The 27,394-nt window shown below is 43.9% G+C and overlaps 3 protein-coding genes across 3 annotated transcripts in view; 1 reads left to right on the top strand and 2 right to left on the bottom strand.

The window, feature by feature from the left end:
- Positions 1-760: 760 nt before the first annotated feature.
- On the bottom strand, positions 761-5,197 carry FBXL22 (F-box and leucine rich repeat protein 22). Its single transcript, XM_081157108.1, has 2 exons — positions 4,837-5,197; positions 761-1,914 (listed from the first exon to the last, which is right to left on the bottom strand). The coding sequence occupies exons 1-2, from the start codon at positions 5,169-5,171 to the stop codon at positions 1,569-1,571; spliced, it is 681 nt and encodes a 226-aa protein (XP_081013234.1). The 5' UTR covers positions 5,172-5,197; the 3' UTR covers positions 761-1,568.
- The window catches only part of LOC308566620 (uncharacterized protein), a 35,200-nt gene continuing 9,615 nt past the window's right edge, over positions 1,810-27,394 (top strand). Inside the window, exons 1-2 of the mRNA XM_081157097.1 lie at positions 1,810-1,904; positions 26,574-26,633. Coding sequence (XP_081013223.1) covers positions 26,615-26,633 — 19 coding nt within the window. The 5' untranslated portion in view covers positions 1,810-1,904; positions 26,574-26,614. The remainder of the gene's footprint in view (positions 1,905-26,573; positions 26,634-27,394) is intronic.
- USP3 (ubiquitin specific peptidase 3) overlaps positions 7,915-27,394 on the bottom strand; it is an 85,853-nt gene continuing 66,373 nt past the window's right edge. Inside the window, exons 12-15 of the mRNA XM_081157085.1 lie at positions 14,154-14,272; positions 12,838-12,951; positions 12,624-12,691; positions 7,915-10,975 (exon numbers count right to left, since the gene is read on the bottom strand). Coding sequence (XP_081013211.1) covers positions 10,810-10,975; positions 12,624-12,691; positions 12,838-12,951; positions 14,154-14,272 — 467 coding nt within the window. The 3' untranslated portion in view covers positions 7,915-10,809. The remainder of the gene's footprint in view (positions 10,976-12,623; positions 12,692-12,837; positions 12,952-14,153; positions 14,273-27,394) is intronic.

Raw genomic sequence — 27,394 nt, 5'->3', positions numbered from 1 at the left:
ATTATAGGCACATTCACCCTAATTCCAAGAACCTGTCAGTGAGGATAAGTGAGAACTTACTGTACTTAATGTTTTTTCATCCATTGGAATGTAAGCACCATGAGAACAGAACTTGTCTCTTTTTCCTTGCTATTCCCCCAATATTTGGACGACAAATTAAGGAACCCATGAGTAGGGATCAAGCTCCACTTTCACAAAGAAAAAACACCTGGCCTCAGGTGTACAAAGAAAGGGTCTTGGGCCCAGAAGGCGTGGCTCAGTGGTTGAGCATGGACCTATGAACCAGCAAAGAGGTCATGGTTCCATCCCTGGTCAGAGCACATGCCTGAGTTTCGGTTCGATCTCCAGTTGGGGGCATGCAGGAGGCAGCCAATCAGTGACTCATCATTGATGTTTCTCTCCCCCTTCCCCTCTCTGAAATAAACACACACACATTAAAGAAAGGGTCTTGGTCTCAGCGGGTGATGGGCAGAGCCCGAGTGTGAGCATTTCCCACCACTCATTAATGCTCCCTGACTTGCCCACTTAACCAAAATCTTCCCCATGTACCTGGGACCAGGAAGCTGCTGGGTTGCCAAGGGCCTTTACTTTGGTGGCAAAAGGTGGGACATCACTGACTAAAGCCCTGAAATGGAAGACCAGTCGTGTGTCCACATTCAACAAATCCAGCTGGTAAAAATCTAACTTTGCATCAGTTTATAACGGTTTCATTATCAATTACCTACACAGAGCTGCTGCTTTTGTTTTTGTTTTTAATTCTCTACTATGGATTTTTGAAATGCTTGCTTTTTCTTTTATGATACGAGAACGGTAGAAAATAAGGATAACTGTGCAATTTATGTAAAAATCACGTCAACAAGCTAATTTCCAGACTCGGGTGTGCAGTTAACTCCTGTGACTGCATCTTCCCCCGGAAGCGAGAGCCGGCTGGCGTGGGCGCGGCGCAAAGCCGCGGTGGGAGCCGAAGCGGTGGGGCCCTGGGACCCGGAGCCCAGTCCCGTCCGTGGGAGCCTCCGTCGCACGCTGGGCCGCTCTCCGGCCGGTGCCCCAGGTTCCCCCGTCCTCTCGCCGGCTGGCGCAGCACGGAGGCCACTTTCCCGGGAAGCCTGTGTCTGCGCCGTGGGCGGGGCCTCCGAGAGCCTCTAGGGGGCTGCTGGAGCGAGCGGTCCACCACCGGGGCCGCTCAGTCCCGTTCCGGGGCACCCTGCCCGCGCAGGCCCGGAGACCCCACCTCTCCGGCGCGCCCTCTCCCCACGCGCAGCGAGCCAGCCTGGGTGGCCACTGTCTCTCGCGGGGGTTAGACCTCGGACGCCCCGAGGGTGTAGGCGTCCCCCGCGGGTGCGGCAAGGAGACGGGAAAGGTGCTGGTGGTTAGAACCACCCGAGTGTTTTCCAAGCATCAGGTCCTTTAATCTCGCTCTTATCCTGTATAGTGAGGTAGATTCTCATGTCCCCTTTTGCAAACGGGTAAACAGGCTCAGGAAATAGAGCGACGGTCTGCGGGGTGGAGGAGCTGCAGTTGCTCCTTTCGCCTGGAACGTGGCTGGTGTCCCTCCGCGGCCCGCTGGCCTAGCGCGGGAGCAGCTTGCGGAGGGCCGGGCCCGGCGCTGGCGGGGAGCGCGGCGGCTGGTCGGGGATCATGGTTGCGCTGTGCTCGGCACGTAGAGCCAGGCGCGGGCACGCTGCACGCAGGCGGCGCAGGCCGGCAGCGCTCACGTTGCGGCAGAAGTCCACGTGCAGCGTCTGCAGCGCCCGCCCGTGCGCCGCCACGGCCACCAGCGTGCGGTTGGTGACGCGCGCGCAGTTCTCCAGGCGCAGGGTGCGCAGGCGCGGGCAGCAGCGCAGCAACCGCGCCAGGCAGTCGTCGGTGACGTGGCCGCAGCCGGACAGCGTGACGGACGCCAGGTTGGGGCACCTGCGGAGAGAACGCGGTAACCGCGGGCCGGGCCGAGGAGGACGCGGTAGCCCGCCCCCTGCCGTGCCCGTGCAGGAGCTCACTGGCTCGGTCAGCCTCCGCACGGCCCGGGGAGGCGGGGCAGGGCCTTCCGCGGTTACCGTGGGGAACTGCCCGCGATGACGCGGCCAGGATCGGAGCCAGGGCGTGTGTCACATTTCCCTTCACCAAACCACCTGCGTGGGTTCTTAGCCCCAGGAGCCCCAGTGGGGAACCCACGCCCCCGTCCTGCTGGGACAGAGGGCATGCCGGTTCCCGGAGGGGGAAACTAGTTATTTGGATCGCTCCGCACTCGTTGCCTTGGGTGTGCGGGAGCAGCAGTGCGTGGTGACCACGCCAGTCCCCCTTTGAGCTGAGGCCCTGACTCTCCTGGCCGGAGGAGAGGCGGGGGGAAGGGTTTCCTGTGGGGTGGCTTAGGGACAGGCCCGCTCCAACCCTTGAGGAGGAGAAGGGGTGGAGGGCTCTGGGTTCTAAAGCCCTGGTTTCAGCTCAGTTGGCCAGGGCAGTTACTGTATACCCGCTGTGACCCCAGGCTACAAAAGGTCAGGAACCGGAGGTAGCTAGAACCAGGCCCAGGGTGAGTACAGTCAGGGACAGAAGTAGTTTGTCCAGAAAGCTGGGAGGCCCTGCTAACCCAGCCTTACCAGCACCTGATGGAGAAAAAGATCTTGAGCACAGTTAGACTTGGCTGATTTGCAGTGTGACCTTGGATAAGTCACTCACTGAGTCTAATTTTCCCGTGAGGCAGTAAGGAGGGGATAATGCCTGTCAGTGGGGTTGTAAGGATTTTGATTTGGGGTGTAAAGAGCCTTCTATAGGCAGCTGTAACCCTCTTCTGGGAGTAAACAGAAAGTGCTTCCTGTCAAGAATGACCTATGGTGGGCACAGGCCTTGGCTCCCTGTAACCAGGGGGAGCTGGAGTCGGAACCAGGAGTTGGTGCGGGGAGGGTCCCTGTCCCTTTGCCCACCAGCCTCCCCTCAGTCCCTTGACTGTACCTGGCTGGGCCAGCTCGGCTCCCTTGTGCCTGGGGCAGGGTAAGGAACTAAAGTAGAATGCGTAGCCAGGTTTCACACACTGAACTCATTCCATCTTCCCAAGTTCACATGCCTGCCTTAGTCATCACATCAACCTCTGTACCCTCAGTTTTGTGAATGAAAAAACTGTCCCAGAGAGCTCAAGTGACTTGCCTGTGATTTATTTGCTGGTCTGACCCAGGACAAATGTCAACCTTGCTGGGCCACCTCCTCATGTGTCGAGTGGGAGAAATTGTTACTTTCAGAAGGGTTATGAGGATTAGATGTGTAAACCCCACGGGTGTTGAGTGATCCCTTCCTCTGAGAACCTTTAGAATAATCCTGATACAGGAGGAAACCGGAGAAAGAGCTGACTCCCTCCTTGCGCAGCCAGCTATGGCTGCCCTCCCCCAAGCTGATTGCCAGAAGAACCAGCTTTGATGATACGTATCTATCTGTACTATATGCCAGTGCTGTGTCATTTAATCCTCTTAGCCTGTAAAATAGGCTATTTATCCCATTTTACGGATAAAGAAATGAGGTTGAAAGTTTAAATATTTGGGTTGGGGTCACATCATCGGACAGTAGCAGAACCAGGGACTTGGCACAGAACCCTGACCTCCAAGCCGTTTGCACTTTTTGTGACACCAGTGGCCTTCGCTGCACCCAGACAGTGGCCTGGGAGGCCCATTCTACACCTTGCTGGTTTGGGGGATTAGAGCTAGTTCTCTTAGAACCAACTTCAGGGCAAGCTTTCTGCCCCATATATATCACCTTTCTCCAGTCTGATTTCTGGGCCTTCCTAAACCCATCAAAACGGCCTGGTCCCATTAGGGCCTAGTCCCAAGTCCACATTGTTTTCTTCCTACTGCCTTAAAAAAGAAAGGTAGGGCTACTACACTATTTTCTCCTATTCCTGTCCTGCTGCCAGCAAACAGCAGCTAGTATACCTGGGTGGCAGCAAGCTGGCTGAGCCTAGTCAGTAGCCAAGGAATGTCTTCCCTAAAGGTAGGACGGACTAGTAAAGGCTCAGCAAGAGCCTGGCTGAGGAAGTCTGTGTTCTTGCTCTAGGCAGGAGGCTCTGACCATGGAGGGAGCCTGGCATGTGGCTCAGCCTCTGTGTCTGAGGTAGGGTTGACATATCAAATACAGGGTGTATTTAGACATACTTATAACAAAACAAAAATATTCCATTTGAAAATCAAATTTTTATTTGCTAAAATCTGGCAGTCCTAGATTGTGGGCAAATCATACTACTAAGAGCTTTGGTTTGCTTATTTGAAAAAGTAAGCTAAAGCACTCTCTCTTAGGAGAACTGTGAAGATCAGTATGTTTCTAATGAGGAAACCATGACTATGTATCACCACCCCTACACCGAGTCTGGCTGGGTTGAGCTAACTCAGAGCACCCCGGCTTTCTTTCCTCACCTGCAGTTCACAAGCCCTGGGGTTTGCTTGCTATGGGGAGAGTGGAGGGGTGAGCTGATTGCTGAATCCAGGAATCTCTTCATGGGGTCTGACCTTGAAAATCCCCGCCCAGCTGGGCCCACCTAGCACTTAATGGCTGCCAGGGAGGACAGCTGCCCAAAGGACAGCGACAGCTGAAGCCCTTTTCTTCCTCTTTGCTCTAGGACTTGTGAGGCTAAGAGGAGCTTGTGCCCCGCCCCGCCCCGCCCCGCCCGCCCCCCCCCCCATCAATTTTATCCATCTGGGACTGTGCTGTGGATGGGCCTGGAGGGTCTGCCTTGGGCCTAGTCTGAGGATCCCCGAGGCAGAGCCATCTTGGTCTTGTAAGCTGCTCTTCCCTGCCCCCCAGAAGCCTCCTAGAGCTCTGGATGCCAGTGCCAGGCCTGCTCAGGAGGCGGCCTACCTGTCGCACACCTGGAGGAGGAAATCATTGACCAGGCTCTCATGCCGGCTGCAGATGCTCCTCTGGAAGGCGCTCTTCAGCCAGTCCTCAATGCTGCACACCTGCACGCGGCTGGAGTGCCAGCAGATGGAGAGGCTCCTGAGCGCTGGGCTCAGGAGGAAGTTGTCCTTCTTGAGTTCTGTGAGGGAGCGAAAGTGCAACAGGGGCCAGAGTGCAGGGTCCTCAAACACATCCCGGAGCTGGGGGCAGGTCCTGGCGAGGTTCTTCCTGCTGTCCTTGTCCAGGAAGGAGAAGAGGTGCAGCAGGCACTCCCGGTTGAGCTGGGTGATGTGCATGGTGCGCAGCAGCCACGGAGTGTGGCTGGAGCCCAGGGACCTGACCTACCTCCTGCTGCTCCTCCCCAGCTCCGGGCAGTGGACATATATGGTTGTGGAATGGGGTTTATTTTGGGCTAACAACTGGTGCTGGAGCTGGGGGGTGGGGGAGTGGGCAGCATCCAGACATACGTGCAGCAGTCTGTGTCTCGGCTTATGTTCAGAGGAATTGAAAACCCTGGCAGAAAAGCAGCCCATTGAAGTTAAATAGTTTCCTTAAAAGGGATTTCTTTTCCTTTTAGCTGACAATGGTGTTTAGCAGCGAGCTCATTTGGCTTTTCCTGAGGCATTTTCATTCTAGGTGGCCAGCCAGACCACCTCTGTCTGGGCTTGTGGGCTCTGCCCACAGGAGGGACTCTAATTGTGAACAGTATCCATTTTTCTCCCCAGTACTGTACATCAGAGCGTTTTGCCCCCCTCTTAGTCGGAAGAAACCTGTTGTCTGTAAAGATCTGAGGGTGACAGTTTTGTGTTCAGAGCTGTGAGCAGACATGGATAATGCCTGTCTTCTGCTTTTACTCAGTGGTGATGGTTTTTCCAGGCTGAGCTGAACTGCATTCCAATCCTGCTGCCCTGCACCAGGCGGAGGGATGTCCTGGGCCTCGCAGCTGGCTGTTTTTACCGAGTTATTCCATAAAAGATTTATCTTAAGTAGCTTATATTTCCATTTTCTTCTGTGAATGTGCCATGTTTTAAATTTACTCACTTTACCATTTTCTAATGTATCCTGCTGTATTTAGCCTATGTTCCCAAAAATGTCAGGATGGATGAGGTAGCTCTTCATACAGTCCTTCTTGAAACAACTTTATGTTAGTCCGAGTTTGCCCTTTAAGCCAGCCGTGCACCATTCTTGTGAACGCCTTCAGTTCCGTTCGGCAGATTGCCTGGAAGTCCTATCCATTGAAGTTCTCCCTTCCTAACGTAACTGAGATTTCTCAATACACAGATCCCTTTTCTAATACTGCTTACTCAAATCCCAGTCCTACCTGGGACCCTACCGTAATTCCCCTGCTATGAAGGCCTGGCTTTGTGTACAGGTTTATTGGTTGGTTGGTTGGTTGGTTGGTTAGGGGAATGCTGGTAGTAAAGCGTTCTGCCCCTGCAGGAGGGAGGTGAGCAGCCACTTTTCCCTCTGCTGGACCAGGGAACACACCTCAGGGGCCACCGAACAGGAATACTTTGTTTCCAGTTGTGTAGAGTAACAGGGATGAAGCCGGACCCTCTTCAGGAACTCAGGCTTGGGCAGGCCCGGCACAGCTTTGCCTTGGAAAACAGAATGCAGCTAAGGAAGGAGAGGGGCCATTCTGCCAGCTCCTTGCTCAGAGGAGCCAGTCTCAGCTGTCCTTGGTGCCTCAGTTACCCCAGCACTGCCAGGGTGAAGTGGAAGGGGTCACTTTTCTTAAAAACAACAAATCAGCAAAACAGTTAAAAGGAAGCTTTTCTCAAGGAATGGGGAACCAGCTAACATTTCAAGCTAATCATGTTAACTTCATAATGACAGATAAAGCCCCTCTGGGCTCTAGCTGCACTTCTCCACTCAGAGGTTCACTGCAGCAGCACAGATGGCTTAATAGGAAGCTGCTTTATCTCCACCTTCCCTCCCAAATCCTTTCCAAACCAGTACTTTTCAGAGCGCTGACCCCTGGAAATAGGCAGTTCATTCAGCTTCTTAAAAGGCAGAGCCCTGCACGCGCTGGCCACTGGGAAGTCATCTGGCTCGTGTGGCTTCCAGGCTGCGCTCCCACAGCCCTGCTGAGCAGCAAAACCAGCAGAGGAAGCGTCTAGAGCCACACCCCTCTGCTCCTTTGGGTGGGCTATAGGATGTGCCCCAGGATGCAGGGTGGCCCACGTGGCATGCAGGTCTGCAGGGAGGGGTCTGGCCCAGGCCTGGGGTGTCAATGGCAACAGTGCCTCCCTTTTTGTGTGTGTGGAGCTTGGCTCCTTGCCTGCAACAGCAGTAGCTGCGCAGCCTCTGACCAGCACAGCTGCCAAAAGGGAACGTGGGACATGGAACCTGGAGGCAAAAGTGTTTGGGCTGCAGGCACCTGTCTTCAGTTTTTATTTTACCTTTTATTGATTTATTGGGGTGACATTAATAAAATTATATAGGTTGCAGGTGTACAGTTCTATAATACATCACCTGTATATTGCATTGTGTGGTCACCACCATGTCTTCAGTTTTAGAAGACTGATGGGAACCAGCAAATAAGTAACACAGGAAAACCATGGTGTGGATACAGGGTGGTTCTTGTTTTTCTGTTTGCAGGGGACATGGGGGCAGAGAGAGAGTACGTAAGAGCTTACTGTAAAGCAGAATATATTTTAACAGCTCTTACTCGCTTGTTTTACTTTAAAAGACCAATATCCTTCGCTCAGAGCCCAAAACCTGGTTCCTCAGGGTAGTCCAGCTGTGAAGGAGGTAAGCCAACCCCATGTTTAAAGGATCAGCTGGCACAAGAAGAGACAGGGCGACTTCATTCCACATGGTGAGCTCTCAGGCTCCTGACAGCAGGCACTGGAGGGTCTCTTCCCGCCACCACTCTGCCCCTACAGGCCACGCCATCTGGGCCCACATTCACCAGCCTCAGATGACGAGGGTTCTGTAAGAATTTACCACCTGCTGACTGACATATCCTGGTTCAAGCTCTGGGCCTTATTATTTACTTGACTCCACTGAAAGGTGTTCAGAAATAACAGTCACAAGGAAAGAGACCAGACTTTTAATGATACTTTCCATAAAACAGTTCAAGTGAAGCAGAAAAGGGATGTGATTACAACTTAAATGAAATCAGTCACTTGCACAATTAATCCTCTCGGCATCATACAAACTAGGTTTAATGGCAAATGATTACATCACAGCACAACCAACACGTGCAGAGGGCAGTCTGGAGTCTGGCACACTCTGACCTGGGCTACAATGACACCACCCGTGCCCACCTCTCCCTGTGCTGCGGGCGCGTTCCTGTGGCTGCACTCGGTCACCTGGACCCACACTCTGGGTGCAGGAACAGACTTCGCTCATGCGCTTCTCCAGGGCCCGAGTGAAGAGGCCACTTCAGCAACATCAGGGACTGAGAGAGTAGGGGCCAGGGAGGTTGAAGTGGGGTAAGTATGTCTAAATAGATGTATGTACACTAAACCAATGAAGGAGGTTTGGCTTTAAGAAATAAATATGTCCCCAACCCCAGAAACCAAGCTGCTGAGTAGGTTCCACAGGTGAGATACACATTTAACTCAACTGGAGCCAGTACACTTGACTGGTTTAATTCTATTACATTTGTCATCACTAGACACTGAGTAGAATACAGTGGATTAGCAAAGGTTTCTCCACCATGGAGAGAGATTTGTGTTGCCACAAACTGTTCTATCACCCACATACGTGGGAGGACTTCTGAGAAAGGTTTTTTGTCCAAGGAGCCATGTGACTCAGCATGAGGCCCTGCTCAGCAGAGCTCTGAGCAAGGAGCCACCCGCCAGAGAAAGCAAGGCTCAGGGAAAGCCCTGAAGAGCACAAAAAGGTCAGCTTTTAAAGTAGGTGTGATAAGGCTACACACTTAAATTTTAAAATACAAACAGGCACATTTACATCACTGGTAAGTGCACAATTCAAATGGATCCACTTTATCAAAGAGCTTTCATGATATTTAAACAGTTCTGCTCAAGTAAAATCAAGCAATAAAAACACTACAGAAATTCAAAGAGGAGATGTGTTCATCTCTTAAGCCAATAGTGCCGCCTGTCTGAGGACCACTTTCCCCAACAAAGTCCAGTCTGTTGCTAAATTCCATCTGGTATAAAAAGATAGCTTTTCTCCACCAACATCAACACTGCCCAAGTCTTTACTGCTGAAGTCACAGCTGCCCACTCAGACTCCCGACCTATGTGCAAGTGTTAGAAGCCACAGCTGGCACCTTCTATAGCAGAAGAGCCTGGGCTCATAGGAGATGCTCAGCAAGATCAGAGCAGTGGTGTTAATGGATTGATATATTAGATAAAATTAAGTGAAACTCATTTTCGTAGATTAAAAACTGTCAAATAAGACAATTTCTTGTGGTTCACATAATGTAATTTCGCATTGTGAACCATTTTAAATACATGTTCCCCTCTTAATTATCTCCTAGACTAAGCTGTAAGCCCTAAACATGACAGCAAAGCTTTTTTCTCTGGAGTGAAAATTTAGACCAGCACCATCCAAGAAAACTACACATTGATGGAAACGTCTTGGGTCTGCGCAGTACTACGCCATGTGGCTCTTGCGTGCCTGAAATGTGGCTGGTGTTGACTGAAGAACTGAGTTCTTAATTTTAATGTGTGGCTAGTGACCACCATACTGGGTAGGACAATGTCAGACATGATTTTAGTCTGCTGCTAGTCATGTTAAAGTGTTTAGCAGATGGGGCACCTTTCTATTTACTGGATGGGATGCTGCCTGATTCATGAATTACTGAATAAAGCCAATAAGATCTTTAAAAAAAAAAAAAGTGTTTAGTGGATGTGGTCTGCTGTGAGGAAATGTGGGATTTGATGGGATTCTAGTTCCAAATTTCAATTTTAGTTAAATCTAAATAGTTATCTTTCTTGAAATTTTTTAAAAGAGACTACTAGAAACAGAAACTACCTATTCACAGTGAGAATATTTTCAACTTGCCCTGCTATCTGGATAAGCCAATGGGTTTATGAAACGGTCATAAGGACTCTCATCTCCTTCCGCAGAAGCCAGCCCCAGTGTTACCTAAAGAGTAGATGACGGTAAATAAACGCCGGGGGCAGGCCAAGCAAGGAGTGGGACTAAAGCGCACGTGCAGTCAGCCCCGGGCTACAACTAAGGGGAATTCGATGTTCGCATCTCACTGGATAACACCTACACCATGTCCTGAGTCACAGGGCTTTTTAGACACTAAATGTATTTGGTATTTTCTGTACTCCTATCTTCTCCATGAAAACTCACATTTACAAAATACCTCAAAACCAAAAATCCAACAGGGTAATTCTTGAATTTTCAGTACAGATACCACCAAACCAACAGTTATTTAGTTAGTGCTGAGACACAGCAGCCTTGAGAGGGATCAAGAGCATCAGTCACCGGGTCTACTTGACGATGCCCCCTCAGCTACCTGTACAGGCAGAAAGAACGGTTGCTGAGCAGTCGCTGCAATCTCGTGGGCCACAAGTCACACACACGTGATTCTCGGCAGCACAGCTGTGAAGGGCAGCAGGCAGCCACGCTGTTCTTCAGCCAGGAACACACCTTGCTGTCGGCGTGAGAGCAATGAAGCATCGATGTAAATGTGCCTCAGAGTGAGAACCGAAACATTAATATAAAAAAGTCAAATAGAACTAAGTTCTTGGAACTACATATAAAAACTGAATTATTACAACTAAAGCAGCAAATCAAAACATCTGCTGAGGTTTTCTGGTAGAACTAAAAAAAAATTAGTTGGTGCCCATGTTCAATAAGTCACTACCACTGACAAAATAAAACTAAACCCAAAATAGGAAATTGAAAAGTGCATAATGAAATTACATCTTGGATCAAGTATTTATGGAAAATTGGAAATGTCTGTCCGGCATCGGTGATGAGTAAGATCTGGAGGAGGCATTAAAGTTTATCCGACCCTGCTTTGGCCTGGCGCTCCACGTAGAACAGAATGTAGGCCTTGGCCTTCCCCACGGTGTCCTCCTCAGTCAGTGTTACAGTGCTGTCGTTGAAGTGGAACCAGCGGCCTTCATGAGTTGCATATGCTGTGTAATGTCCAGAACCCACCCTGTAAGGAAGTCAAAAGATCAAAGAAAATCACAGAAGGATCTGTGCAACCATAATTTGTTAGATACACAATAAACTTTAATAAGTGCTGTAACTGAAAAAATCCTAGAAAACTGTGGTTTAAGATGGGTTGAGTTCATGTATTTATCTTCCTCAAAACCCACTGAGATGACAAGGAATAGACTGACACTGGAACCAGAAGTGGAAGATTTTCTAGAACATAAAGGCGTACACTCGGCACTGGATCAACAGAGAAAGCAAACAGCTGAGTAACTCAACCTAACGAGCCCAGGCCAAAGCCTATGGAAACGTGGAAAACAGAACCAGACATCCCCTCAGAGTTCTGGGGGAAACGGAAATGGATAAGTAACCTGGCTCAAGGAAAGTGCTTCTCCCTACTTTGGCCATCAAGGGCTTTCCTCTGTCAGCACAACCCACCCACCCTCCCAGGCAGAACAGCCTACAGGTATAAAAGAGACCTGCACAACCGTTAGAAAAACTCTCACCATCTGCCAACATGACCAGTCTCATCACTTACTATGACTGAGTAAACATCCAAAAATCATCAGTCTTGAGGGGAGAAAAATAGCATAAAGGAGAAGTGCCAGGAAAAGCTAATTAATCACTGAGGCAATGACAGCAAAAACCAAAGAGAACTTTAAAAACTCTAATCAGTACCAATGGTTTCGAGAAGATGCTGCAACCATAAAACAGGAACAGGCTGTTATGAAAAAGTTATGAGAAAAATGTGATCTCCACAATACAAAAATCCACAGAGAAGCTAATCTTCAGTTTGGATACAGATGGAACACACCATGGCCCTCTTCAGGAACAAAGAAATGGAAAACATAGCTAAAATATATGAAGACTCTGGAAATTTACTATACATTTAACAGGTCAGGTGTTCCAGAGGAAAGAATGGAGAATGGGGTGGAAAAAATAAACACTTCCATTAGCGGAAGACACCATACTAAAACTGACCCTATCAGCCACCAAGCAGGAATATCTCATGTTATTTCTTAAGTTCAAAGACAAAGGATCCTATGACCTTCCAAAGACAAAAAACAGGTTGCCTATAAAGAAGTGAAGAGTCAGACAGTGGGCCTGTTCCTAATTCTATGACTGGTGAAGTCAGCAGAGTAATGTCTACAAAGCTTCTGAGGGAGAAGGATTTTCCAAATGGACAGCAGTTTGCCCAAGTGATAGGAGCCGAGCGTGAAGGTAAAGTAGCCGTCCTCAGACCAGCGCTCAGAAGGTGGATGCCCCTACTACAGACTTTCGGGGGGAAGAATCAACACTTATTCAACAAAGTAAAAAACGAATCTTTACAGTACAGGACATGAAGTAAGTTTTAATTTTCCATTCTCCCCATTTAAACATCAATTGGCAAAGGAAGTAACGAGTAAAGGAGGCTCAGGATTTGTGAACAGGCTGGGTTCTGAATGCTGGGCTCAAATGACCACGCTCCATTTTGCTTTTGTGCCTTCTCTTCACACTTCACAACACTCTGGCAGGAATCCTTCACGCCAAAACTGAAGGAAAATTCTACTCCACCCACTTTAGTGCACCTGAATCCATTTCTTAGGGAGTGTGGGGGAACTGTCAAGCGTGGCACATTCCCAGCCGGGCCCGCCCACTGCCGCACTCACCCGGACCCGTGGTGCACCACCACCGCCGCCAGGTCGTACAGGCAGCTCTCGGGGCCGCTGTTCTCGGGCTGCGGAGCAAGGGAGAGGCAGCCAGTTAGGAGCAGTGGTCAAGGGCGTCAGTATCTCCCGCCTCAATGGCCTCCACCCTGGGTCTGTGAAGACTTAGTTTACTGCAGAGGCATCTTCTCACCATGCTAACGAAGGTATTACTTACCTCTAGCAAGTAGCATTTCATGTCTAGGCCCCTCAGTGGAAACTCTACATATGTGTCAACTTTGTTTCTTAAATATGCTGTCCAATGAAATCTTTTCAAATGTAAGCATAGCACCTGGACCAGAAATAAGGACAAAGATTGTAAACAAACACCTAACTTACCTTTCAATCAAAATTAACTACTTGGTTAACTGTCTCTCAAATATTTTATCAGTTTTTCTTTTGATCCTTGACATTGCTTTCTTCCACGCATATATTATAGTGATGTTATGATTTGTGATAATGAAATATATATTTGGTCTTAGCTCCCTTTTCTGGCATACAGCTCCAGAACTCTGAGAATGTCCTAAGTGAAGAGAGTGATCAAGATGTCTTTTGTTATGTCAATGAGATGGTCAGTGGACCTCCCCTTAGGATGAGGGTCCCAGCTCTCTGATCGGAAGTTGCATCAGTCACCAGTGGCCAGTGATTTAATCAGTCATGCCTAAGAAATGAAGCCTCCATAAAAACCCAAAATGATGGTATATGGAGAGCTTCCTGGTTGGGGAACCAGATGCTTTCATGTGCCACCCAAACTCCACAAGAACAGAAGGTCCTATGTTTGGGACCTCACCCGATGAATTTCTTCATCTGGTTTTTGACTTGTACCCTTTAATATCCTTGGTAATAAATCAGTAATCTAGTGAGTAAACGGGTTTCCTCAGTTCTGTGAGCTACTCTAGCAAATTAATGCAACCCAAGGAGGGCGCTTGGAAATCTGTGGCAGCAGCCACAAAAGCCAGGGCACCAGTCACGTAAAAGCTCCCCTTTGGAAGACACTGGCACTCTAGAGTGTGGCAGAGGTAGAGCTCAAAGATGGTACCTGCCAGCCTCCATCCCCGGAGAGATCCCTATCAGAAGTACAGGCATCTAAACTGCAAAGAGGGGGGTCAAGATAACCTCCAATGTGTAGGTCAGAAACCTAAAGAAAAAACCTGGGCTTATGATTGGCTCTGAAGTGGAGGACAGCCTTGTAGGACTGAGCCCTTACCCTGTGGGATCTGATGTTACTTCCAGAGAGTGTCAGAACTGAGTTGAATGTAGGACACCCAGTGGTGTGGGGAACTGCTTTGGTGGTGTGGTGGGAACCTCTCTCCCCTCCACACACTGGAATCTGTGATCAGGACACTGTACTGTCAAAGGGTTTATTTAGTTGTTACTGAAAACACTAGAGACCGATACAGAAGAGATTACACAGAGTTGCAAAAACAATTTGCCTTTCATCAGGCATAAGCACTGTCCCTTGAATTGCATTATAATTTAAAACTCGACACTTACCTTGGGTAGTTTTTGAATCCAAAACTTTTTAGTGGACTTTTGTTTCTTTTTGCATTTGTGGCACATATATAACTCCGTCTCATCAAGTTCTTCTAAGTCGGTAAAACTGCGAAGACAATCTGAAACCAAATTGATTTTGGCAGCATTACAACAGGAAGCCTTTAATAGAGGCAGTACACTGTGGGAAAGGGAAGGAACTTTGACGCCGAACAACTTAGGCTCATATCTCAGCTTTATTAGCTATACGTGACTGTGGACAAGTCAGCCTTTCTCAGCTTCAAAATGAAGATCTAAAAATAACACCTCCTGTGAAGAATTGCTGTAAGGTCAAAAAATAATGTGTACAAAGTGCCTGGCATCATGCCTGACATCTGGTAATGATCAATTAATGACAGACGAACGGTGTTATGTTTTTTCAGTTGGTATTGTTGTTGAGTTTGCTGTTATTAAAGAATTAGTCTGAATGATTCTGATAAAAATGGTTCCCTAATGAAATCAAGGTTCAAACAGCAATTTTCTATCAAAGTTCATAAAAAAGTCAAATTTAGATCAAATAATTTCAGTCATAACTTATTAGAAAATAAACACAGACTACAGAAGGCTACCTTATCAACCTTCCTACTGTACCTGCAATGAATTGTTTCAGACTCGATTTTCAATCCCTTGGATAAACCACATCTCATTTTTTTTTTTTTTTTGGTGTCCAAAAAAAATGTATACACACTTTAACAGCCAATAGCTATAGATTCTATTACATGTTGAAAATCTATTAGTGACTCTCAAATATGCAATGCAGTATTATTAACTATAGTCACCACACTGTACATTTTATCCCCATGACTGTAAATGGGTACTTTTTAACCCCTCCACTCATTTCACCCACCCTCCACCCCTGCCCCTGCCCCTGGCAACCACCAATCTCTGTATCTGTGAACTTGGGGGTTTGTGTGTATGTGTGTTTTGGTAGATTCCACATATAAATGAGATCATACGGTATGTATTTGGCCTTCTCTGACTTATTTCACTTAGCATAACACCCTCAAGGTCCATCCATGTTGTCATAAATGGCAAGGTTTCCTTCTTTTTATGGCCAAATACTATTCCTGTATATGTGTGTCTCTCAGTGGACACCTGGGTTGCTTCCATATCTTGGCTATTGTAAACAAGCGGCAACGAACATGGGGTGCATATATCTTTTCAAATTAGTGTTTTCATTTTCTTCTAATAATCCAGAAGCAAAATTACTGGATCATATGGTAGTTCTATTTTTAACTTTTTGAGGAACCTCCACACTGTTTTCCATAGTGGTTACACCAATTTACATTCCCACCAGCGGTGCACAAGGATTCCCTTTTCTCCACATTCTTGCCCATACTTGTTATTTCTTATCTTTTTTTTAACAGCCATTCTGATAGGTGTGAGGTGATATTTCATTGTGGTTTTGATTTTCACTTCCCTTATGATTACTAATGCTGAGCATCTTTTCAGGTACTGTTGGTCATCTGCTGTCTTCTTTGGGAAGATGTCTATTCAGATCCTCTGCCCATTTTTTAGTCAGATTATTTGGTTTTTTGCTATCGAGTTATACAAGTTCTTTATGTATTTTGAATATTAACTCCTTATCAGATATATGATTTGCAAATATTTCTCCCCTTCAGAAAGTTGCCTTTTCATTACATTGATCTCGTTTGCTGTGCAGAAGCTTTTTAGGTTGATGTAGTCTCTCTTGTTTACTGCCCATGTTTTCTTCTGGGAGTTTTATGGTTTCAGGTCTTGCATGTGCATCCAGACTCCATTTTGAGTTCATTTGGGTGTATGGTATAAGACAGTTGTCCAGTTTTCCCATCACCATCTACTGAAGAGACTGTTCTTTCCCCATTGTATATTATTGGCTCCTTTGTGAAACTAACTGTCCACATATGCATGGGTTTATTTCTGGGCTCTCTATTCTGTTACATTCGATTATGTGCCTGTTTTTCTGCCAGTACCATGCTGTTTTGATTACTATAGCTTTTAGTATAGTTTGATATCAGGGAGCATGATACCCCCAGCTTTGTTCTTCTTTCTCAAGATTGCTTTGGCAATTCGGAGTCTTTTGTGGTTCCACACAAATTTTAGGAGTGCTTGTTCCAGTTCTGTGAAAAATGCCACTGGATTTTTGATAGGGATTTCATTGAATCTGTGGATTGCTTTGGGCAGTATGGACATTTTAACAAGGTTAATTCTTCTAATCCATGAGCACAGAATACCTTTCCATTTACCTGTGGCTTCTTCAGTTTCTTTCATCAGTATCTTACAGTTTTCAGTGCACAGGTCTTTCACCTTGTTGGTTAAATTTACTCCTAGGTATTTTATTCTTTTTGATGCAACTGTAACTAGGATTGTTTTCTTAGTTTTCTTTCTGATAGTCTGTTATTAGTGTACAGAAATGTAACAGTATTTGTACATTGATTTTGTATTCTTCAACTTTACTGAATTCATTTATTAATTCTAACAGATTTTTGGTGGAGTCTCTAATATGTTGTATATATGTCAGGCCATCTGCAAATAGTAACAGTTTTACTTCTACTTTTCCATTGGGTACTTTTATTTCTATTTCTTGCCTAATAGCTCTGGCCAGACTTCCAATACTATGTTTAATAGAAGTGGTGAGAGTGGGCATCCTTGTGTTGTTCCTCATCTTAGAGGAAAAACTTTCAGCTTTTCACCACTGAGTATAATGTGTGGGGTGGGCTTGTCATACATGGCCTTGATTATGTTGAGGTATACTCCCTCTATACACACTTTGTTGAGAGTTTTTATCATAAATGGATATTGAATTTTGTCAAATGATTTTTCTGTATCTATTGGTATCATAGGAGTTTTATTTTTTATTTTGTTAGTGTGGTGTATCACATTGATTGGGTTTGTGGATGTTGAACCATCGATGCACCCCTGGAATAAATCCCACTTGATCATGGTGTATAATCCTTTTAAGATATTGTTGAATTTGGTCTGCTAATATTTTGTTCAGGATTTCTGTATCTATGTTCATTAAAGATATCGGCCTATAATCTTCTTTTCTTGCAGTGTCCTGCCTGGTGTTGGTATCAGAGTAATGATGGCATCGTAAAATGAGTTTGGAGGGGTTTCCTCCTCTTCAATTTTGTGAAAGAATTTGAGAAGAATTGGTATTGATTCTTCTTGAATGTTTGGTAGATTCACCATGAAACCATCTGGTCCTGGACTTTTGTTTGTTGGAAGGTATTTAATTGCTGATTCAGTCTCCTTACTAGTCATTATTCTGTTCAGATTTTCTATTTTTTCATGATTCAGTGTTTATAGGTTGTGTGTTTCTAGGAATTTATTCATTTCTTCTAGGTTGTCCAGTTTTGTTGGCATATTAATTGTTCATAGTAGGCTCTTATGATCCTTTGTATTTCTGTGGTATCAGTTGTAATGTGTCCGCTTTCATTTCTGATTTTATTTACTTTAGTCCTCTTTTTCTTGGTGAACCTTAAAAATTTGTCAACTTTATCTTTTTAAAGAACCAGCCGTAGTGTCAACGACGTTTTCTATTCTTTTTAGTTTCTATTTCTTTTCTTTTTTCTGTCCTGATCTTTGTTCCTTCCTTCCTTCTACTAACTTTGGGCTTTGTTTGTCTTTTAGTAGTTCCTTGAGGTGTAAAGTTGGGCTGTTTAGACTTTTTTTGTTGTCTGAGGTAGGCATTTATCGTTATGAACCTTCCCCTTTAGAACTGCTTCTGCTGCACTCCACAGGTTTTGGCATGCTGTACTTCCAGTTGCATTTGCCTCAAGGCACTTTTTATTTCTCAAGGTACTTCTGATTTCTCCTTTGACCCATTGGTAGAGTTCAGGAGCACGTTGTTTAATCTCCATGTCTGTGAATTTTCCAGTTTCCTTCTTGTAACTGCTTTTCCAACCATTGTGGTTGGAAAAGATGTTATGATTTCAATCTTCTTAAATTTACTGTGGCTTGTTTTGTGGTCTAACATATGATCTCTCCTAGAGAATGATCCACATGCTCTTGAGAAGAATGTGTACTGTTGCTTTTGGATGGGATGTCTGTTGTGTATATGTCTATAAAGTCTATCTGGTCTAGTCATTTAAGGTTGGTGTTTATTCATGGATTTTCTGTCTGGATGATCTACCCATTGATGTCAGTGGGGTATTAAGGTCCCCTACCACTATTGTATTGCTCTCTCTCTCCTTTTAGGTCTATTAATATTTGCTTTATATATTTAGATGCTCCTATGCTGGATGTACATTAACAAGTGTTTATATCCTCATATTGGATTGACTCATCATTATATAATTTTCTTCTTCTTTGTCTATTACAGTCTTTGTTTTAAAGTCTATTTTGCCTGATATAAGTACAGCTACCCCAGCTTTCTTTTGGGTTCCATTTGCCTGGAACATCTTTTCTATCCCTTCACTTTCAGTCTCCGTGTTCTTATATCTGAAGCAAGTCTCCTGTAGGTAGCATATAGATGGGTCTTGTGGGGGTTTTTCTTACCCATTCAGCCACTCTGTCTTTTGACTGGAGTATTTAGTGCATTTACCTTTAAAGTAATTATTGATAGGTATGCACTTAATGCCATTATATTAACTGTCTTCTGGCTGTTTTGTAGTTCCTCTCTGTTCTGTTCTTCCTCTTTCTTTGTGGTTTGATGACTTTCTTTAGTGGTATGCTTAGATTCCTTCCACATTCTTTATGTCTACTATAGGTTTTTGCTTTCTGGTTACCACAAGACTTACATATAGCAACTTATATTTATAACAATCTATTTTAAGCTGATAACAAGTCTGAATGCATTCTAAATCTACATTTTTACTTTTCCTCACCCATGTTTTATGTGTTTCATGTCACATTTTACATCTTTTCATCTTGTGTATCCCTTAGCTAATTATTGTTGTTATAGCTATTTTTTACTACTCTTGTCTTTTAATCTCAGATGAACTTACTATCTTTACTATATATTAACATTTTCTTATGACATTATACTTTCATTTTTTCTTGTTACTAGTTAGCATCCTTTCTTTTCCACTTAAGGAAGTCCCTTTAACATTTCTTGTAAGGCTGAACTCTTATAGCTTTTGCTTGTCTGGAAGACCATCTTTCCTTCAATTCTGTATTATATATAACTTTCTCAGGTACTCTTAGTTGGAAGTTTTTATTCTTCAGCAACTTGAATATGCCATACTACTCTCTTTTGGCCTGCAAATTTTCTGCTGAAAAATATGATAGTCCTATGGGGGGGTTCCCTTGTACATAAGTTGTTTTTCTCCTGCTGCTTTTAAGAGTCTCTCCTTGTCTTTAACTTCTGACATTTTAATTACAATGTGTCTCAGTGTGGGTCTCTTTGAGTTCGTCTTACTTGGAACTCTCTGGGATTCCTGAATCTGAATGTCTGTTTCCTTCTTCAGGTTAAGGAAGTTTTCAGCCATTATTTCTTCAAATATGTTTTTTGCCCCTTTCTCTCTTCTCCTCCTGGGACCACTATAATGTGAATGTTAGTCTACATGATGTGGTTTCATAGTCCCTTACGCTAGTTTCACTTTTATTCATCAGGGATATTGTTCTGTAATTTTCATCAGGCCATTCTTTCGTATTTTTGCTGCTCTGATTGGGTGAATTACAGTGCCGTCCAAGTTTACTGATTCTTTCTTCTGATTCATCTAGTCTGCTATTGAAACCATTCCAATGAATTTTTCAGTTCAGTAATTGTATTCTTCAGCTCTATGACTTCTACTTGGTACTCTCTTATACTTTCTCTCTCTTTGTTGAGGTTCTCACTGTGTTCATCCATTCTTCTCCCAAGATTGGTGAGCATTTTTCTGACCATTACTTTGAGCTCTTTATCAGGTATTTATTTATCCTCATTTCATTAAGGTTTTTTCTGAGGTGTTGTTTTCTCATTTGAAACATATTCCTCCTCTGTTTCTTCATTTTGCTTGACTCTGTGATGGTTTCTCTGCATTAGATGAAATAGGCACCTCTCCCAGTCTTGAAAGGACTGGCCTAGTGTAGGAGATGAACTTTAACATTCACGCCGGCCCTAGCTCTTAGTTGTCTCTCAAAACAACTTGTGATTATCCAAGCAGCCTATTTTATTTTTAATAACTCCCATAGCTGAGGATGTGCCAAGACCTGTCAGTGCCCCAAAGGGGAGGATCTCCATCAACCACTAGTTTCAGGCTGATTAGAAGCCAGACTGTCAGGCAGCAGCTTTTAAAGTACTCAAATATATATACAGTCCTATCAGACTGTAAGCATAAGCCCTGCTGGCCACCAGAGCCAGGTGATCTGGAGGTGTCCCCTAGAGTTGAAAAAATCAGGGTTCCATATGAGTATCTAAGCCCCTTTCTGGAAGATACTGGTGAGCTGTAGCAGGGGGAGGGGAGAGTGCAAAGATGGTGTATCCTAGGCTACATTCCCTGAGAGCACCCAATTAAGCCCTTAGATGTGTGCCAAAACTGAAGCCTGCCTCTCAGGCCAAAGCTCCAGGACACACAAATAGGCCTCTTTCCAAGAAAGACTGGGGAGGGGGGGGGGTCCAGTCTGATGTCTGTGCAGTGTCCTGGGGGCGGTGGCCTGCCAAGAACTATCCCATTGTTGTATACCTGTGGGACCCAGGAAAGCAAGTCCCCCTGGCCACCAGAGTCAGGTGATCAAGGTGCACCTTTTGGGCAGCAGCCTCAAAATCTGGGGCACCAGACATGTGTAAGTGCTCCCCTGAGAGATACTGGTGCTCTGGAGCACAGAAGAGGGAAAGCAGGAAGGTAGTGCCCACCCTCTGAGGTCTCTGGAGAGGATTACAGTAAGCCTTAGATGTGTATTTAATTAGAAGCCTGCCCTTCAGGCTGTAACTATGAAGATAAAATCTAATAAGCCTCTTTCACAGTAAGAGCACCTAGGTCTGCTGCCTTTTACTGTGACTTGGGGGTGGTAGCCTAGCTGTTTAAGAACTCTTTCTCTATTGGGAACAAGTCCTATGGGACCTGAGAGCAGAAGCCCTACTAGCCACCAGAGCCAGGCAACAAAGAGTTGTCCTCTGGCAACAGCCACAAAAGCCAGGGCACCAATCACGTAAAAGCTCCCCTCTAGGAGACATTGGCGCTCTAGAATGTGGCAGAGGGAGAGCTCAAAGATGGCACCTGCCAGCCTCCATCCCTGGAGAGATCCCAGCAGGCCCCGACACTCAAGCAACTGCTTTACATTAGCAAATGAGCCTTTTACACATGAAGTCTGTGTGCTTTTCAATGGTCCGCTTCTGTGCTGGGCCCTAGGGTGAGTGAGTCTGTGCATGAGCCATTTCTCAGTTCACTACTGCCTAATGAATTGGGGGCTCATGTCTCAGGTGCAAATCTTAAAAGTTGCTGTGCCCAATATGGGGTTTAAACCCTTCACTCATCAGGGAAAAGTTCTAGGGTTTAAATCCCTCCCGATTGTGGGTCACCATGCCCAGGAGGGGAGGAGATGGTGTCTCAGCCTCTCCTACATGCTTCAGTGTAGTCTCCCTCTCACTTGCCTGATGTGTAGGAGTTACTCAGCTAGTCTGTAGATTTTTTTCCAGAGGCAATTATTCCATGTGTAGCTACAGACTAAGTGTGTCAGCAGGAGGAGGTGAGCTCAGGGTCTTCCTACATCACGATCTTGAACTGGAACCCTCTCTGGCACACATTTGTGAATATGCTTCCTGATCACAATACCTGGACTGTACATCCCACCCATCTCCCCTCAACTCAGTATAATTCTCACTTCTTTTTTTCCCCTGAGAATTTCCCACTTTCCAGTAAACAGTGATGCCTCTCTCTTCAACTCTGTCCTAATAGAGCTGATAAATACTCCACAGCCAACCTGCTATTTTATATCAAGGATGGTTTCTAGAGAGGGGTATATACTGTTTCAACCTTATACAGGGGTGGGCAAAAGCAGGTTTACAGTTGTGAGTTTAAACTCTGTAAGAAACACAGTTTATTCTTTTTTGTAGTAATCATAACCTGCATGTCTTTTTCCATCTGAACAATTGTAAACCTGTATTTCCCAAAGCATGTATCAAATTTATAGTGATGCTGTCCTCAGGGGCCTCCCAAATTCCATATTTCTAGCCATAAAGAGCACTGACTGACTACACCACAGACTGGCTGGTATTTTGAATCCCTTTAGACTGATCACTATGGTGCTTGTAAGTTCTGAAGCTGAAATCATAGGAGCTTTCATCACCAAGTATCTGTTGTGTCATGTAAAAAGCTGTGGCCTTGGGCTAGGGTTGGGGGTGGGGTGGGGAATAGATATAAGAAACAAAAGTAGAATTTCCCTTTTTTAAAAATCAGCAGGCAAACACTCAGTACACTAGGAAAAGGCAACTTCTTTGACATGATAAAGACCATATAAGAAAATCCCAGCAAATATCATATTCATGGTCAAAGGATGAAAAAGCTTTTCCCCTAAGATCAGGAACAAGACAAGGATGCCACGTCTATTCAACATAGTACTGGAAGTTTTAGCCAGAATGATTAGACAAGAAAAAGAAATAGAAGGCATCCAAATTAAAAAATAAAATGACCTCTTCACAGATAACATGAGTTTTATGTAGAAAATCATAAAGATTAAAAAACAAACTGCTAGTACTAATAAATGAATTTGGCACCGTTGCAGAATATAAAATCAACACACAAAAATCACTGTTTTTATAAACTAACAATGAACAATCCAAAAAGGAAATTAAGACAATTCCATTTACATCAAGAGGAATAAAATTCTCAGTAATACATTTAATTAACCAAGGAGAGAGAAGACTTGTACACTGAAAATTGCTGAAAGAAATTTATAAAGACATAAATAAATGGAAAAACATCCCATGTGATGGCCTGGGAGACTTATTTTCAGTAAGACAATACTACATAGTGATCCACAGATTCAATGCAATCTCCATCAAAATCCCAATGGCATTTTTTTGTAGACTTAGAAAAGCCTATTCTAAAATTCATATGGCATCTCAAAGAATCTCAACTAGCCAAAACAATCCTAAAAAAAGAACAAAGTTGCAGGACTCACAACACTTTTCTAATTTCAAAACTTACTACAAAGTTACAGGAATCAAAACAGTGTGGTGCTAGCATCAAGTCAGGCACATAGATCAGTGAAACAGACTAGCAAATCCATAAATAAACCTTTAAATATTTGGTAAGCTGATTTCTAACAAGAGCAATAGGACCATGCAAAAAAGCAAAGGACAGTATTTTCAACAAATGGTGCTGGGAAAATTGAATATTCACATGCAAAAGAGTGAAGTTGGACCCTTACCTAATACCATATACAAAAATTAACTCAAAATGGATCAAAGACCTAAACATAAGACATAAAACTCTTAGAAGAAAACACACTGGAAAAGCTTTACGGCATTCATTTGGCAATGATTTCTTTGATATGACACCAAAGGCACAGGCAACAAAAGGGAAATGAGATAAACTGGACTTTGTCAAAAGTTTTAAACTCTTGTGTATCAAAGGACACTAATAAGAAAATGGAAAGTCAAACCACAGAATGGGAGAAAAATATTTACAAATCATGTGTCTGATAAAGAAAAGCCAAAATATAGAAAGAATGCCTATAACTCAACAAATACAAACCACCTGACAGCAGTGCAGGGGTGATTCCTGTACCTTGACATGCAAAAGGCTCTCTTAATAGTCCACATTCAAACTGGAGAGGAAAACTGAAATCTCTAATGATGCTGTATTTATATTAATAAGTAAAAATGCTTGGTTTATCTTAAAAAATAAAAAATTAAACACCTGATTAAAAAATGGGCAAAGTATTTGAATAGACATTTCTCCAGAGAAGATACACAAATGGCTAATATGCACAAGAAAAGATACTCAGCTTCATTAATCATTAGGAAATGCAAGTCAAAACCACAATGAGATACCACCGGACACTCATTATAATGGCTATTATTTTTAAAAACAAAAAATGAAACATATGTTATCTAGGACATGGAGAAATTTAGAACCCTCAGGCACTGCTGGTGAGAATGTGAGTGAAATGGTGCAGCCACTGTGGAAAACAGTTCGGTGGTTCCTCAAAAAGTTAAACATAGAATTACTAAATGACCTAGCAATTCTACTCCTAGGTCTATACCCAAAAGAAATGAAAGTAGGGACTTGAACAGGTATTCGGACATTTATGTTCAAAAAAACATAATTCACAAAGGCTAGAAGGTGGAAGCACCTGGCCCTGCATCACCCTGCTCTTTTCTGCAAATGAAGCCCCCTCCCTCTAGCAACCTTCTAGTCCTCAGCTTCTTCCCAGCACAAAGGTTCTTTTTGCCTTCCCCCAGCATTTCTTGCTTTCCAACATTTTCTTCCTTTGTATTTTTCTTCCTTTTACCCTTTTGAGAGGCTAAAACTTACAGGGTGGCCACAAAGTGGTCCCACAGCCAATTTACGCACAAGATAGTGTAGGGTTTCCTCCTTTTCATGTGAGGCCATGTGATAAACCAAAATGGAATGAAAGGCCATTAGACGATTCACAAACAAGCAACACAAGCTGAGCCTGGTTTTCGGACACTCAGTTTAAAAAGTGGTAACTGAACTGCCTCTAGGACCCCTCTTTTTGTTTTCACATCTCTCCCTGCAGCTGCAACAGGCTCAGGAGCCCCACAACTGCTACTGTACCCAGACAATGAAGCCGCCTCACTGTCAGCTGCATCAGGTCAGAAGGCTGGTGCGCCCGTGAGCCACTAGGGAGTTTCAATAAAGAAGCAACGTCACACACCCTAGCTGAGCTAGTGGAGAACTACTGCAGTCATCTCCATCTGGGTTTTTAAAAGCTTCTCGAGCTCTCCTGAAAACCTAATGCCCATTTATAATGGTTTCTATGGGTTAAAAAAACATGTTTTTTTCCTAAGAAGTTCCAAGTGCCAACTGCTGCCTTTTTATAAAATAGCTTTTAAATCAGTTTTTAAACAAAAATATCCTTAAGCATGGTATTTCTGCGCAGTAGGCTTATAAGGAAGGGATGTTTTTTTTCCTCTTTGCACTCTTTTGAATTTTCCCCAACTTCTACAATAACATACAAAGAATTTTCCTTCTTTGTAATAAGGAGAAAACCATTACTGAAACACATCCGCACACACTTCTTTAAGAGGAAGACTGCCCAGATACAGCATATCCTTGACATTCACAGATTTGACAACTGCCATTTAAAATATGTAAAAAGTCTGACCCTGAAATGTACTAGAGTTTAATATTTTGCAGCAGCACAAATATGAATTTCATCTCAAAGCTCATATATGGAAGTGAATGGCTCACAGGCCGGTGAGTTCTCTCTGGCAGGTACCCGCATTCACGTCTCAGCAAAGCTTTGCTGTCCTCCACTGACCTTCACATCTCTCATTAAGGATCTCAGGAAGCTGCTTAAATTTTTCATTTGTATTTCATCGGGGGGGAAAAATGCCATGGTGGTTTTTAAAACTCCTAAGATTCTCAAAGGTTTCAGGGCATATATTTCATTAGTGTCAGTCTTCTATGTTATATTAACTGTTAAATAGCATCTCTATGGAAAACAAGGAATAAAATTGGTTTGTTGAAGTTATTAGATCACTTTTATGCATTATGCAAATTTAATTCAGCAAAGCAGTAATGGGGAAGTATGCATGAATTAATCCACATTTTTTTACTCACCCAAAATAAATACCTAATTATAAAGGTGACACAATAGGTTAAAAAAATTCAAACAATATAAAAGAGCACAAAAAAGAAGTCACAATTCCATTTCTTCCTGAATCCCATTCCCCTGTGAACAGACAGTGTATGCTCAAGAATTTTAATGTACATATGTTTTTTTATCTTGCACAAATGGATTAATTCAATATATATACTTCTATGGAGAATGTTTTACTCTACAATATTCTGTACTTATCTTTCTGTGGCCTGGGCTATTCATCAACTTTAGCTTTCTTAATTGTTACATAATATAATTTATTGAACCAATACCCTACTGTTGGGCATATAAATTGTTTATGATTTTTTGCTGTAACAAAGATTGCTTCAGTGAATATCTTTTACATATGTCACTATTCACATTTGCAGGTGAAATTACTATGTCTAAGGAAATGCCTATTAAAAATGGTGATCACTACATTCCAAAACCAATTATACCAATTTATACTCCTAACACCAACGAGAGTGCCCACTTTCCAAAACTTTCACTAACAACAGATGTTATCTATCATCATTTTGACCAATTATGCTTTACTTATACTTTCCTGAATACAAGTGAAACAGTTTTTCAGATGTTAAATTGACCATTTGCATTTTCTTATTTAAATACTTTGCCTAAGTACTTTTTCTCATGTTACAAATACTGTTTTTCAAGTTTATCATCTCCATTTGCCATTTTTCTTGTTTGTAGTACCAACCAACCACCTAAGCGATGGTCATGCACTCTCCAGGATGGCCTCAGGGAAGGAAGGTCAGTATCAGAGCATTCTGAGACAGGTGACAAGTGCAGTGCCACAGAGGGCAACAGAACCACGTATACGACCAGCTCAGGCTGGGGGGCGGGTGGGACACAGCGGAGGAGGAAGAAGCCTGAACAAACCAGTGTCCCTGGAGCTTCCACCAAAGATCATCTAGACTTACTGGGTTTTGTTAAATATTAGGAAATATTTTTCAAATATATATCTACATATTTATATCAAGGAACAGTATTTTTTTAAATTAATGTCAATATTACTACTGTTCTTATTGAAATTTCAAAATGATGTCAATCTGATTTAGATTATATAGTTTTAAGATGTCTAATTCCTTTAATAATTTAATTCTCACTGATTTCCTCTAACTGATCGAATAATGTTTGTTTTATTATTAAGTTCACCTATATTCACAAGCTGTATAGATAAAGTATATTTGATACCAAGTATATTGGGTTTTGTTGTTTTTTAAATTTTTAAAAAAATATATCTTTACTAATTTCAGAGAGAGGAAGAGAGAAGGAGAGCTAGAAACATCAATGATGAGAGTCATTGATCAGCTGCCTCCTGCACTCCCCTTACTGAGGATCGAGCCCGCAACCCGGGCATGTGCCCTGACCAGGAATCAAACCACGATCTCCTGGTAGATGCTCAACTGCTGAGCCACGCCGGCTGGGCCCATATCAAGTATATTGTGATATTTTAAAAATCAGTCTCAAAAAGGCCAAAAACAGTTTTGGAGAAACACACCATAGCCATA

Source organism: Miniopterus schreibersii (assembly GCF_964146895.1).
Source record: "Miniopterus schreibersii genome assembly, chromosome: 1".
Classification (NCBI taxonomy): Eukaryota; Metazoa; Chordata; class Mammalia; order Chiroptera; family Miniopteridae; genus Miniopterus; species Miniopterus schreibersii.
Note: the sequence above shows the minus strand (reverse complement) of the source record. Positions and strands in the feature narration are given on the sequence as shown.

Excerpts from the sequence above, each read along its gene's own strand:
- FBXL22 (XM_081157108.1), bottom strand. The coding sequence starts at position 5,171 with ATGCACATCACCCAGCTCAACCGGGAGTGCCTGCTGCACCTCTTCTCC. Across the intron at positions 1,915-4,836 it reads CTCCTCCAGGTGTGCGACAG|GTGCCCCAACCTGGCGTCCG; the intron begins GTAGGCCGCCTC and ends TTCTCTCCGCAG.